General features: G+C 52.2%; 1 protein-coding gene across 1 annotated transcript in view; it reads right to left on the bottom strand.

Moving 5' to 3' along the window:
* Positions 1 to 332: 332 nt before the first annotated feature.
* The window catches only part of Ft (cadherin-related tumor suppressor fat), a 67,480-nt gene continuing 52,782 nt past the window's right edge, over positions 333 to 15,030 (bottom strand). The window contains 19 exon segments of the mRNA XM_076895871.1: positions 333 to 2,388; positions 2,461 to 2,676; positions 2,746 to 3,115; positions 3,197 to 3,640; positions 3,714 to 3,979; positions 4,074 to 4,378; positions 4,472 to 4,753; positions 4,843 to 5,119; positions 5,201 to 6,316; positions 6,399 to 7,514; positions 7,632 to 7,961; positions 8,052 to 8,396; positions 8,585 to 9,015; positions 9,286 to 9,539; positions 9,621 to 9,801; positions 12,313 to 12,490; positions 12,580 to 12,912; positions 13,059 to 13,540; positions 13,707 to 14,139. Coding sequence (XP_076751986.1) covers positions 358 to 2,388; positions 2,461 to 2,676; positions 2,746 to 3,115; positions 3,197 to 3,640; positions 3,714 to 3,979; positions 4,074 to 4,378; positions 4,472 to 4,753; positions 4,843 to 5,119; positions 5,201 to 6,316; positions 6,399 to 7,514; positions 7,632 to 7,961; positions 8,052 to 8,396; positions 8,585 to 9,015; positions 9,286 to 9,539; positions 9,621 to 9,801; positions 12,313 to 12,490; positions 12,580 to 12,912; positions 13,059 to 13,540; positions 13,707 to 14,139 — 9,390 coding nt within the window. The 3' untranslated portion in view covers positions 333 to 357.

The raw sequence follows: 15,030 nt of genomic DNA, 5'->3' as shown, positions 1-15,030 counted from the left end.
GTCGTGAAATAATTAAAAGATCCTCCTATCTTATATGGCAAGACGATGGTCACACTCTCGGATCAACACCGATCTTGAATCGTCGGCGCGAGAGGAGAGCGCAACAGCGATTGCTTACGAACCTAGAAGCGTCCATTTTCATCGTTCGTGTTCCCGGTTAATTTCATTATGGCCTACGTAATCGGCGATTAAAGCGTATTCCACACGTGGTGGTGTTTTGGTTATCCATGCGCATTTACGTTGAGCATTTCCTCGAACGTGAAGAAGAAGAAGAAGAAAAAAAAAGAAAACAAAAAGAACGTAGTCACTCGCTTTAGGAATTGATCTAGCGATCGTCGTCTGACGGTGAAACGGTCCTCACACGTATTCCTCGGATGGCTTGGGCATACTAGCCGGCAGTCTAAGCGTACTTGGAACACGATTGGCACTGTCTGGTAGCTCGGCGATGTCGATGAACACCCCGACCAAATTGTCAAAGTTCAGTCCCCAATTCAACAGGTAATCCCAGCTCAACGCGGTCGTAGTTGTAGACGGTGAGCCGCTGTTCGACGGCCTGTACAGACCGCCCATGTGCGTCGACAGGTCGTCGTCGGAGGCCACCAACGTGCTGAGAGATCCGCGGAACGAACTGTCGAATCCGTCGTAGTTTACGTTGGGCGGCAACGGTGGCTTCGTCGTCTGCGAGGACTCGTTGCTGCGCTGGTTCACTTCCTCGTCGTCCTGCTTCGCGAACGGGTTGTCCGATCGTTTGTCGCCCACCAGCGAGGTGTTGTCGTATTCGGAGCAAGTGAAGCTGTCGTTGCCGCTCTCGTCAGTAGTCGACGAGTTCCTTCGTTCGAGTCTCTCGACTGGCGGCGTGTGCCTTCTGTGAAGATGAAGAGGACCGTGCGTGGGTGGTCCACGCGCCTCGCTCGAGGAACTAACCGCGTCCAGGGTCGACACGAGGCTCGAGGTTCTCGGTCTTGAGTTCAATCTTTCGATCTCTTCCGCGGTCAAACCCATCGGTCCTGAGGAGACGTTGTTCACGGAGTTCTCGTTGTTCGACTGAGGCGCTTTCCGACTGGCCGTCGATCCGGACAGTTGGCTCATGATCGGTGAATTTAGGCTCCTTTCGCTGTTCGAGTTCAACGCGTCCTTGCCTACTCCACCGGACGAGGACGTGGTCGCTAGAAGAGCGCTTTGCAGCGGTTTGCCGCTGATATCGTGCAGCGTCAGTATTCTCGGCTGCTGCGCGGATAGTTCGCTACTGGGCGATAGCCTGGCCAGTGGTGTGCTTTGCAGCAGTTTCTGAGTCGGTCCAGGCGGTTGACTGACATTGGGCGGTGGCAAGGCTCGCGGTGGAAACGGGCCGGTGTGTCTGTGCTGTTGGCCCGTGTGCTTGTGGTGGTTGGCGTAATTATTGATAGGCGGAGGTGTGGCTTTGTACTTGCGCATACCATCGCGATAACCTTTGTAGTGATAGACGATATCGATGTCACTGGGCGCGATAGAGCTCGCGTTCTCCAGATCGTAGTGCTCGGGCATGTCAGGCTCTGGGTTGTGCTCGTGGGAGTGCAGAGAAGTTTGCGCGGGTGGTGGCAATGGTGGATGCTCGTCCCTGATGGGCGGCGACTTGGTCACTTCTCTCTCGATTATATCTGGCCTCTGCGGACGGTGTTCGGTGGTCGCGTTTATTTCACGCTCCTTGTACTTCTTCGAGATCAATTCTGGGCCCATGTGGCCCACTCCTCGTAGGTCGGACGTGTCCGAGATGTATGTGTTCTCGTGGCGAGACATTAGATTGTCGTTTCCCGCGCCAACCAGCGGATTACCGGTCATTATAGAGTTTGTGTTCTTGTTTACCACCGATGGCGCGGACTTCTCCTTGTTCTGCCGTCTCAGACGGAAAACAATGAAGCTGACTAGGATAGCGATCAGCAGGATGACGAAGAAGACTATAACCAGGGTGATCCCTATGCTCAGCGGATCAGCTGTAGCCGTGGCGCTTATTCCAATCAGTCCTCTGCATCCGGTACTGATTTTACCGTGGTACAACACCTCCTTGAAGATCGACCCGGAACCGTTGAACGGTTGGATCTCGTTGTTGATGGTGAAGTTGGCCAAACAACCCTCGAAACTCTTGGCGCCAGCGCTCTGAGCGTAGTAGAGGTCTTGGCTAACCCCGCCGATCGATAGGACGGTCAGGTACGGGTCCAGAAAGTCGTGAACACTGGCGGAGTCGAGTTCCTCCCCGGTTTGAACGCCGTCGATGAACAATCTCAGCCCTCGGAAGTAGGAATGCAGAGTCAGGTTGTGCCAGCGGCCGTCCGCCAGCCCTCCGTCGATGTTCGCGGACATGTTCACGGGCGATCCGAGCAAGGACGCGTAAAATAATTGGCCATTGCGTAACTGTAATACAACGTATCGATTATTCGAGAGGAAGATCGACGATAATCGTTCGAGATCAGGGTAGATTCTTACCTCCACGGATGTGAAGTGCTTGTTGGTCGCAGCGTAGATGAGAATACCGTCAGGCTTGACCGTTCTGAACATTAATCCTATAGTTTTGTACGGTGATGGGTTGTTCATGAAACTCGTGTCCTCTATGATGGTTCGTTTCGCTCGGTTCTTGTGCCACTCCGTTGACCCTCCATAGAGATACTCGAGCAGCTGCATTCTTCTATGCTTCTCCGAAATCTGAACGATAAAAAGTTTGTTAGTCTCTCGGTTGATTTTCCACAAAGACGGTGGACAGAGCGACCATACTTTGTATTCAACGTATCCACCCTCGGTCAAAGTGACCGGTTCGAGTGCTCCTTCGCAATTAGGGGCGGTCAGCGATCCGCACTGGCAGGTTACTTGATGCCACTTGTCGTAACACTTGGCGTTACCTCCGCATACGGAGGTAGACTCCTTCCCGTCCTTCAGACAGGGGTTCTTCTTCGATCTGATGCACGTGAACTTGACGCCACGCGATGCCAATGGATTCGACAGGTTCAACGCTCTTCCGTTTATGGAGACAGAATGAACACACCCCACGAAATCGTCCGAGTGCACCTGGCCCGGTCTCTCGAGTACTGGGTCCGCGTTCTCGAGTCCTCCGACCAGAAGCGGGTTATTGTTGAAGTTCAGAGTTCTGCGAAAAACGATCGTCGATTTAGAGACGTAATCTTGATAAACGAGTTAAAAAATAAAAGGATAATTATATGATGCTAACCCAGTCGGCCCCACGTCGTCCGCGTAGCAAGTGCCATCGCCTGGTCTGCAATCGTCGCAAATATCGCCGTGCTCTCTACACATAGACACGCTCAGAGACACGACTCGTCCATTTCTGGTAGCCGTCACTTTCCTCCACTCTCCATCAGCCACAGAGCTCTCCGTTTTAATCGTGATCGAGGTGATGGCACTCCTCGCGCCTCCATATGAGAACACGACGCGTCCGTTCACCAATTCCAGCACCACGAAATCGGAACGGCCACCAGTTTGTGGCGCGTAGTTGTACAGCAGCAACGCGTCCGGTTTCGTGGTGGCGAACACCATGGTTATGTCGTTCGTGTTCGAGTCCAGAGCCGGGAAAGCCATGTACGATAACTCTTCGAATCCAAACGTGGATCGTTCGCAGTGTCTTCCGTAACGACCCTCTGGACAGCTGCATCTGTACCTGAATATGCAAATCAGACATTAAACGTCATCGAATCTTCGTTGCTCCTCAAGTGGTCGATCAGGAAACTCACCCAGGTTTCTCTCCTACGCACAAACCTCCGTACAGACAAGGATTCGGTCTGCAGGAGTCCGTGACAGCCTCGCAGTGGTTCCCTCGGTAGCCAGCCCGACACAGGCAGAAGAAACTGAAGCTATCAGGGCTCTTCCTGCACGATCCACCGTTTCTGCACGGATTACTCGCGCAAGCATCGCCTCGTTCCAATTCGCACAGCTTGCCATCGCGATCGATGGGACAAGTGCACATGAAGTCGTATCCCATTCGCCGACATTGTCCTCCCTGGGAACAAGCGATCGTTTATACTTTTTGAACGCAGCGCAGAGATAGAGGTTGAGATTAAAGTTGGGTATAGATAGTTGGTAGGATCGTTTACCAGCAAGCAAGGGTTTGGCGAGCAAGGATCCTGCCTCCTCTCGCATCTGTCGCCGGTGAAACCGTCGCGACACTTGCAGGTCATTTCGTGCATCATCCTCGGCGACGTGAGGATCAATGCTTGACTGTCTGTGATCCTCGCGTCGTCGTAGATGACCAGCTTGTCGCTGCAAGAGCCACCATTCTCGCAGGGTATGTGTTTGCACGGTGAATAACCGATGGTGAAGGTGGTCGCGTCGAGGAGCGCTCGGATCTTGTCTCGATTGCGGTTCAGTAGTTCAGTTACTTCGTACTTGCTGCGGTACCCTGTGAAATGGATACAGATAATTAGATTTACAATTTTCAATTTATTTTGCAATTTGTCCCGTGTGGATTTAAAGGGTGGCGCAGCTGAAATACCTTGCGGCGATTCCACTGCTATGTGAATGTTCAAATCGGGCCCGTTCTCTCCGAGGCTGAAGATCTTTAGGTTGTCACCGACGTCGATTTCTTCTTGCAAGAGGTCCAGTAAGGCGCGGTAGTACTGGCTTAAAAAATCTCTCGCGCTCAGCTTCGACACTTGTAGCGTCACGCTGTTCTCGATCGTGCTGTTTGTGAAAACGAGGAATTCGACGGTGACTTTGGACACGACGTTAGGATGACGGCCATCGTTGCCAGACACGCTTAGCGAGTATCCAACTCCTGAGGAACAGAAATTTATTCATCATTTATGTCTCATCGATTCGTAATTTCATTCGTCTTATTCGTTTGAGTATCGTCGATTAACAAACCTGGAGTTATCTTCTTCGTATGAAGGTCGCAGGCTGTAGGAATGCTGAGAATCTTTGGATTCGATCCTTGAAGTATCTTGCAGGAGTAACTGCCAGTAACATCCGGGTCGTTAGGATGCACGTCAGCGATCTTTCCCAGTGGAATCTGCTCGTTGAAGGAGTGAACTATCACGTGAACCGATCTGGGTGACGATGGGCTATCGTTTTGGTCCGTAACGATCACAGTTATCGTGTGCTCGCTCCTCATTCGTGGTATTCCAGAGTCCTCCACTTCGATCTGCAAAAATAAAGTCGAATCAATCGTCTGGTACAAACTATCTTTTAAATTACCCTTTACAATCTACACTTGTATACGTACCACAAGGTCCAATTGAGGCATAACTTCTCTATCCAAACTCCTCGTGGTCTTCAGCACCCCGGTGTGTTTATCCAGCGTAACCATATCACTTTGTCTTCCGCCAACCAGTTTGTACGTGAACGGTGCTCCATTCGGTGGTAAGTCAGGATCGGTAGCGCTCAGTGTCATCACAATCGTCCCAGCTGGCTCGTTCTCGTTCACGTAACCAACCACCTCTGGTGGATCAAAGATGGGACCGTTGTCGTTGATGTCCAAAAGCTCGATATGAACAGCCGCGGTGCCAGTTTGTGGCGGTGACCCAGTGTCGATCGCGCCAATCGTCAAGTCGTAAACCGGGATCGTTTCTCGATCCAATTGCTTCGCGGTTTCTATGTCTCCAGTCTGAGGATCGACCTTAAACGCTTGCCCAATATTTCCACTGATGATCGAGTAAGAGAATTGATTGTTCTGCGGCTTTATGTCCTTGTCCACTGCCCTGACAGTCATCACTCGCGTCCCGTGTGCCGCACCCTCCGACACAGTCGCGTCGTAGGTGCTCTGGAGGAACTCTGGCGGGTCGTTACCATCCTGAATCGAGACGATCACTTGCGCCTCGTCCGTGTCGTTGCCACGAATACCACCACCGTTCTTCGTCATCACAGTCAACACCACTCTGTTCTGGGTCTCGCGGTCCAGTCTGCGCGACACTCGAATTATCCCCGTCTCGGAGCCAATCGAGAAGCCACGGTCGTTCGAGGAGCCGACGAAAAGGTAGTAGACCCTACCATCTTCACCCGCGTCTTGATCCGTCGCCTGGACCAGGCCCACGGAAGTCCCAACCTCTGCACTTTCCGACACATCCATATGAAACACTGGCTGGATGAACTTGGGATAGTACTCGTTCACGCCTGTGATGTACACGATGACCGTCGTGAAGCCCACCATCTGTGGGTTGGAATCTGGATTGGCCGCGACTATGTCCAAGGTGTACTCGTTCGCTTCCTCGTAGTCGAAACTGATCAACGATGTCACCTCGCCTGTGTCTTCGCGAATGCGAAAGTGGTCCTTACCCGAACCGCCAAGTATTTTGTATTGCACCACAGCATACTTTGGGGAGTCGATGTCACGAGCGATGACCTGGAATCAAAGATTGTCATAGGGTGAATAATGAAATTTGCGTCGTTTCGAAGACACGAGGGATAGGAGGAGTGTTTGGTACCTTATAGACGAAGCTATTTGGCGGAGAATTCTCAGGCAGATACGCTTCGTAGACGCTTTGATTGAACGTCGGTGGATTATCGTTGATGTCGGAGACGTTCACCGTCAACGTGGCAACAGCTTGCTTCGGCTCGAACCCCAGATCCGTCGCGGTGATGTTCAGCCTGTACTCTTGCACCAGATCGTAATCCAAAGGCTCGAGTATGGTCACCGCGCCAGTGATAGAATGAACGAAGAACTCGTTCCTTTCGTTTCCAGCGGATATCTTGTATCTGATCATTCCGTTCGGTCCATCGTCGCCGTCCGTAGCGCTGACCGTCAGGATGGTCGTGTTCACCGGTTCGTTCTCCGGCACTCTGACTTGATAGCTAACAGCGGCGAACGTAGGCGCGTGTCTATTCTCTCCTGATATCACCAAAGTCAACGGAACCTCGTCCTTCTGCGGCGGTACACCCTTGTCGATCGCTCGAGCCCTCAACGAGAAGGTCGTGCCCACCCGTACGACGGACAAGCTGTTCTGCACGTACACCCATCCAGATTTCTCGTCGATGGAGAAGTACTCGGTGCCGTTCACGTTCGCCAAGAAGTAACTGATCTCCGCGTTCACTCCAAAGTCAGCGTCGTCCTTCGCGACCAGTTGCACCACCTTCTTACCGACACCGTAGTTCTCAGGCACCGGATAGAGGTACGATCTTTGCTCGAATCTCGGGGCGTTGTTGTTGGCGTCCACTACGCTCACGTAGACAACCGTTTTCGACGATAGCGGCGGTTTTCCATTGTCCGTGGCTATCACAGTGAGGGAGTACAGGTTCTCCGGCGACGAGGGGCGATGGGTGTGCTTGTACTTGAGTGTTTTCTTGCTGAACACGTCGCCAGTGGCAGGGTCGACGGTGAACAGGTCGGAGGGTTGCAACAGGCTGTAAGATATCACGGAATTCGGACCCTGTTTGTCGCGATCGATCGCGGTAACTTGACCAACGTGCGCAACAGGTGGTTGCAGCTCCGGGAAGTGGAAGTGGTAGGAGTCCTCGTCGAATTCCGGGGGGTTGTCGTTCTGGTCTTGGATGGTTATTGTCAGGGCTGTTGCCGACTGCCAAGCACCGTCCTCGGCTACCAACTAGGAGTGGAATCACTTATTAATTGCTTGAAATATATTCGTGAGAAGTTTACATTAAACATTAGGCTTTTAGTATTGGAATATTAAAAAAAAATAGAATTGTATGCTCGCGCGAACCTTCAGCAAATACTCGTCCTGCTCCTCTCTGTCCAATTCCCCATCCACGGTCACGTTACCGCTGAGCGCGTCCATAGAGAACTTCTTGCCGGGATTATCGGTGAATCTGTACATCACGTTAGCGTTTTGCCCGATATCCGGATCGCTGCTGGTGATCCTTATGACGAACGTGCCGATTTCCGCGTTCTCCGTCACGTTCACGCTGAACAACCGCGTGAACTGCGGCGGGTTGTCGTTCTTGTCGAGCACGGTGAGCAACACAGTGGCCGTGCCGGTCAGCGACGGTTGCCCGTGGTCCCGAGCCTCCACGATCAGCTCGTAAGAAGCGATCTAACGCGAGCCAACAATCGTTATCCGTTCCCTTTCGGCCAGTTCCGAGTCGAGATCGCGAATTCCTGATTAATTTCATAGGATACTCACCTCCTCACGATCCAACTTCGCGTTCGTGCTGATCTCCCCGGTATCGGTATCGATGACGAAAGTCTCGGTGAAATCGTTCACCAGGTAATAGGACACCTGCCCGTTCTCCCCGGAGTCGCGATCCCTCGCCGAGACTTTGCTTACGAACAGCGGCGGGTACTCGTCCTCGGGCACCGTGGCGTTGTAAATGGACGCCTCCATTATCGGCGCGTTGTCGTTCGCGTCCGTAACGTTCACCAGCAGTTGCACAACGCTCCTCAGAGCCGGGGTGTCCGAATCACGAACCTCGACCCAGGCTTCGTAGAACGGCGCCGTTTCGTAATCGAACCCGGACGCGACCAACACCTAAACGAAACGATCGACCGTTTTACACTATCGTCGAGCACGATCGTTGGGAACGATCGTCTTGGAACTTGGCAAATTTCGAATCGTTGCAACGCAACGTTTCGTATCGATCTGCATTTCTCACAACCGTTAAACACGGATTTATATCTAGACCGTTACGTATCGAGCGCATTGGTACTGATACAGACCTCTCCGGTGTGAGGATCGATCTTGAGCGCGTCCCCGACATTTCCACCGGCCATTCCGTAAACGAGATTGCTGGTGGCTCCGATTTTCGGCGTGGTGGCGCTTAATTTAGCGATCACGCGGCCCTCGGGCACGTCCTCCGGTAGCGTGAACCTGGTGCCGATCGTCGAACGAAAGCTGGGGAACAGCTGCCTCTCCCAGAGATGTATCACCAAATCGGCGGTGACCGATTGCGGTTTCACGCCGCAATCGGACGCCTGTATTTGCAATTGGTAGGTGGTTTCGTCATTGGCCAATTCCTGCGTCGCTCTTATCACACCGCTGTTCGAATCGATCACGAACTTATCCGCGTCGATTCCCTGGAGACGATACACGATCCGGGAATTCTCTCCGTCGTCGTCGTCCACCGCTTTCGCGCCGAACACGAAGTCCCCTTTAAAGGAAACAGTGCGTTTAGCGACGTTGCGCACGATCCACGTTAGGTTTACGGATCTCTGTTATTCAGGTGTTACTTAACGCGTACGGACTCGTGTACGCGGTTCTTCGAAGGATGGCTACGGGAGGGTTACGGATTTCCAACAATTACATTCTCTTTACCGTTTTACGATTAATTGGAATTCGAGAAGGGTGTAGGGGGGGGGCTGTACTCTCTCTCTCTTTCTCTCTCTCTCTCTCTCTGTTGCGTTTCAAGCGAATCGTTTACCTGGTTTGGTTGCACCTGGCACGTAGGCTGTGTATCTTGGACTAGAAAATTTCGGGGCATTGTCGTTCACGTCCTTGACGAGGATCGTCAGATTGACGGCGGAGGCTTGCGGTTCCGTGGGGCTCGAATCTTGGGCGACCAGCGTCAAATGGTAGACAGCGGTCTGCTCGCGATCCAAGGGCACCGCGGTGAACACCTCGCCGGTTTCGGAGTTCGCGGTGAAACGTTCCGAGTATTCGCCCAGTAAGCTATATCTGCACGAGAGGATTCAGGGTTCCGTTTAAAACATCGGCTGTTAGCTTCTCGGAGAGCTGGTCGCGAAGGGGTCAACTCACCTGATCCTCGCGTTAAGGCCCTCGTCCTTGTCCGTGGCATGCGGTTTAGTCACCCAGGTTCCGGAAGCCGAATTTTCGGTAACCGTCGCCTTGTACTCCTGCCTGGTGAATTCCGGAATGTGATCGTTGACATCGAGCACGACGATACTAACGATGCCCGATCCAGTCAACGGCGGAGAACCTGTAGAACAGGTTCGGTAATCGTAGATTGATCGTTCTATGATTACGCGAATACATTTTGCCGATTCAGGTGTATAAACAATGTGACCTCAAACGCGAAAAAATGCATTTCCCGTTTGCTCGAAGAGAAAAGGAAATGTATACGCTGTGTTTTTTTTTTCTGTCAGATCGGCATCTGGCAAAGAGGAACGTCCCGAATTGTTTCCAGGGTACCAGATCGCGGGCGATGCGTTTTTTTATCAACGTTTTAATGGCGATCGTGATAAAGTTCGAACGATTCGATCGCGAAACGTTAAAGAAGACAAATTACGATTTCGCAAAGTATCAGACGGCCGTGGTACCGTCGAGTTAATTGCGCCGCCTAAAACAGGCCATTATTCTCTGGGGGTAGAGGGGGGAAGGACGGACCCGATTTCTCCGACTGCAGCAGGTACATTGTACGCGTTGGCGTGGCCCTGGGCCACGCGCCTCTATAAGCGTATATCGTTCAATCACGCGGACCTCTCACGGGGAGGGTTACAGGCACAACAATTGCAAAGCACAATGGTGTGGTCCACCATAGGCGGTGTTCCCCTGGTGGGCAATCCGGCAGAAATATACTGGCTTACACTAGTAGCGTATTCTCCTTACTCGTCCGCTTAATTGATGAGGACACGAAGAAGCGACGCACGCCTTTTTTTCCCTCCCACCACCAGCAACCCCTCTTTTTGCATTCGACTCGCGTTGGAACGCGAACTTTTCGATAAGAACGCAGTGGGATCGGTAACGAAGGTAGTTCTTGCCCCGGCGTCCACTTCCTATCTTCGACGTATATGTCGAGTCGTTTGATACCATCGATCCCCGCTCGCGTTTCCTCGTTACCTCCAACTCTTTCTTTCTTTCTTTCCTTGTTGCTTTTTTTTTTTCTTCTCTTTCCCCCCTATTTCCAAGTTCGCGATGGGCGTAGCGCGGCGCAAGGTGGTTGACTTCGTAGCCGGGTATAGGGGACAACGGCGTTTCGGAACGGGCACGGACGGCTCGTGCGCCATAGGTGGTGCGAACACGCGACAGCTATAACGTTCGAATAAAATAGGAGTACGGTGGCCGCGGAGTCGGAGCCAGGATCTCGGGGAGATGCTTGGTTTCGCTCGGAGGAGCGGGTCGAAAAAGGTCCAACAAGCGGGACCGGGCGGGATGAGGGGAGGACGAGGAGGATCAGAAGGCGGAGGTGGCGGCGAGGGGGAAAGCAGAGTAAAAGGGAGAGAAGGAAAGCAAGGAAGAGGAGGGTGGGGTACGAAGAGAAAACTGAGGGTGGGGAGAAAGAGAGTGCAACGTCGAGGCAGAGGAAGGCATTTGAGAGCGATTATCATAATCGCGCGTCATAACTCTGCAGGCTTGTCTACCTCGGCGGGGACCGATTGGGCCATCGGGACCCCGATGGCCGGTCGGAAAGGGGCGGGGGCGAGGGGGCACCCTCGAATGGGACTACTGGCTTCGTCGGAGGAACGTACGATAAAAAAAGATTTCTACGAGGAACTGCCCACCGCTTAAAGAATCTCATCGAACAACCCACAAATTTATATCCAATTTGTATATTACCGCTCATTACTTAAACCAATCGCGCGCATCGATCTATTGTCTCGTCTATTCGCCGTCGAGGGTGACATTTCGCCGTCCCGTGTTGCCGTTGCTCGGCCATGTAACGTTTGTCAGTCATGGAAAAGCCACGCGTTGGGACGAAAGCAGAAATGAATCGCGAAGGAGTTATCGATTAAGAATGCGGGATAGAAACGCTCCCCCAGTTTCGATAATGCATGGAACGCCGGAGCGGCGCCCGGTCGTCGTACAAGCCGGCACGCGTCGCCTATATTCCCATTGACATTTGGTGACATTTCGATCGTTGCGTCGACGGAATGGGTTAGCCACGATTTGTAAGTATCGTGTCGTAGATTTGTCAAAGTAGTTCGATGAGTTTATAGCGAGCCGTGTACGTAACGTGCGCGAGCTCTGGTCTCTCTCTCGCGAGAGAAAGAAGCCAGGCCTACCGAGCGTTTTAGAATCGGTACCTTTCTTTTTGCTCGTCTTATTTTTACCCGTTGGTCGCACGTCCTTCAATTCACCGTGGCGGTTTTTTTTCACCGGTGCCAAACCCAATATAATTAAGTCCTTTGTCCGTGCTAATTCGCAACCAGTTTACATAGAAGCTAAGACCGGTTACTAAGACGGCCGGAAAAATATTCTCTCCAAAGAACACTGACTACCCTTTCAATGCCGCTCTTTGTGCAGTTCTTACCAGGTATATACCTATTTAGCTGTTCCCCTAAGGTACGCTCCAAAGAATCTACTGGGAATACCTTCTACCCGCGATTTCTTTATCCTTTATTCACTCGCGCGCGCACGTTTACTCTCCCCGTTCTGCTTTCATTTAACCTCCTTTTATCTTCACTTTTTCATTCCGTTTAGCCAATTATAAATTAGCTCCTTTAACGCCGCGTTCGAGGAATATCGGCGAAGTGTTCGTTGAATAACTCACCGGTGTCCATGGCCACCAACGTCAGAGTGTACTCCGGCACCAGTTCCCTGTCGAGCGGCCGCAGGAGAAAAATGTCCCCGGTGCTCGCGTTTATCCGGAACAAGTCCGTGTCGCCTTCCTTCAAGAAATACCTCACCTGGTCGTTGTACGGTGGCGTGTCCGCGTCGTACGCTTTCACCTGCGAGAAGAGAACGATCGTTCCGTTTTCACCACTGGGACCACCTTCCACCCCCTAACGGGGTGACTGCGATCGATGCGTTCGATTACCTGTATCACGAACCCTCCACCGGGCGGTACCATGTTCTCCATGACGTGCGCTAAGTACGGCGAGTCCAGGAAAACCGGCGCGTTGTCGTTTATGTCGAGGACGGTGATGGTAACCTGTGCGGTGTCACCTCGTGGCGTCTCGCCTACCTCCGTGGCGCAATCCTCCCCCTTGATGGTCAAATGGTACCTGGACTTCCTCTCGAAATTCAAGTTTTTCGCCACTCGAATCACCCCACCGTCCTCCGAAATGGTAAAGTCCCTGTTGTCGTCGCCCATCGCGATACTGTATCTCACCCTTCCGTTCGCACCCTCGTCTCGATCCATCGCGGACACCTAAAATTGAACCAACGGGCTCTAATCGATCGACACGTGATAGAGACACGTCTCGAAGCTTTTCTTTGGATGTAATTTACTGTTTCGAGCATTGGTTCCTGTACGATGTGTAATAAAGAGGAGAATGAGTAGCTAAATCCACCGACCTGTAACACGCTCGCCCCGATGCTCGCGTTTTCGGCAACGGTCGCTGAATACTGTCTGGGATCGAACACTGGCGAGTTGTCGTTCTCGTCGAGGACCGTGACAGTGACCGTCGTCGAGGACGACCGCGGTGGTTCACCGCGGTCCTTCGCGGTTATTTCCAAGGTGTAGTTTGACCTTAATTCGCGATCCAACGAGCCAGATACGCGCAATAGCCCATCCACCGGGCCAACGGTGAAGGGAAGCGTCGTGTCCTCGAGGGAATACTCCACGTATCCGTTCCGTCCCTCGTCCCTGTCCACGGCCTTAATGGCCATCACCACCGTGTTGCCCGGCGCGTTCTCTATTATCGAAATCTTTGTCGGCGATATGAACTCTGGCGACATGTCGTTCACGTCCAGCAATACCACGGTCACCTGTCGGGCATACGGTGTCCATGATTGATTCATTGTCGCAATTCTCTAATCTCGTTTCAAAGGCAAAACTTAGCCGATCGTTCGATCGTTTTTAACCTCTGGTTCTAACAACGTAGAAATTAAAGAAAAAAATTTTCGTATCTCGCCGTGACTTTTATATTACGTACAAATATAGAGGAATCCTCGAGCGAATCGTTGTGTTTGCATTTAAATGAATTCCTTCGATCTTGTTACAGAGAGGGAGAAAGAGAGAGAGAGAGAGAAAGAGCGAACTCACCTGCACGGTGGAAGACAAAGGGCGAGCCGGTGGCAGAGGGCTATCCGTGGCGCTGAGGACCAAATTGTAAAGGGGCTTCTGTTCTCTGTCGAGCAACTTCCGAGTGAAAAGGGTGCCGTTTGGTGCCACTCCAAAGTCACCGTTCTCGTCACCGCCGGCGACAGCGTAAATTACCCTGCCGTTATCTCCGGAGTCGAGGTCCTGGGCGGCCACGGTCAGGATCGGGGTGCCGATCGTCGTATTCTCGACGATATCCGCCGCGTGTGGCCCCGCCTCGAAGATCGGCGCGTTGTCGTTCAAGTCCACCACGTTGCAGTAGACGGTAACGGTCGAGGAGAGAGCCGGGATGCCGCCGTCTGTCGCCTGGACTACCAGGATGTAGTGCTGCACCTGTGCGCGCGCGCATCCGACGTAAGTGTTTTCTTATCGAGTCAATAAAATTCACCGCGATAAAGACCTATCTTCGGATCGTCCGCGGTTAAGTGCCGGACCGGTTAGATAATGGCTAGACCATCGATGCTCGCGCATTCGCGTGAAAGAGCGAGGAGAGCCACGGGACGCGTGTAATATGCAAAAATTATATCGGATATTCAAGGTTACGAGCGCGTTAGAATATTTAACAATCCTCTGTCCGGATAGTTTGTTCCTTCGTATAAAGATATAAATTTGCATAAACGATCGTAACCCAACGAGAACGTATCGGATAGAGCGTGCCGTAAGGGGACTCGATACCGTAATTAGAAATAATCGGTTAATAGAAGAGATCGGTTGGCGCGAGGGGGAGAAAAGAAGTAGTCGTTTCGGGGAACAGTTGTTTCCTAGCTACGATTTAAGGGAAACTTTTTTGTTCGCGTTTAGACGGAGCTCTTCCGTTTGCAACCGGGCTCTGTTACGTGCGGCACCTAACAATTTCGCAAGGACTAATGCGAGTTTCGTGGAAGGAACGTGTTGTTTCTCCGTTTCCGATGCGCTACGATCTCTCCTACCCGGTCTGCGAAATGCTTTCGCGGCCGTTCGAGACCGATCCCGCCCTATATCTCGAGAGGGCATTACGATGATGAAGGGTTCTACTATAAACTACCCTCTCTCTACGCAGCGCCTCTTCGCGTTCGAGTTTGTCCAATTGCTTCTCACCGAAACTCTCTATTAGACGGTATTATACGATGTACCGTAAAATATGCGTCAATGGCGTAGCCATCGTTGGGATTCGTCCAATTTTTAAACTACTTTATATGTAACTCGGCTCGAAAGCTGTCCGACCCGTACGAGGATCACAGACGA

Source organism: Xylocopa sonorina, chromosome 5 (genome assembly GCF_050948175.1).
Source record: "Xylocopa sonorina isolate GNS202 chromosome 5, iyXylSono1_principal, whole genome shotgun sequence".
In the NCBI taxonomy this organism is placed as follows: Eukaryota; Metazoa; Arthropoda; class Insecta; order Hymenoptera; family Apidae; genus Xylocopa; species Xylocopa sonorina.
The sequence above is the reverse complement of the archived record's forward strand: the minus strand, read 5'-3'. Positions and strand labels throughout refer to the sequence as shown.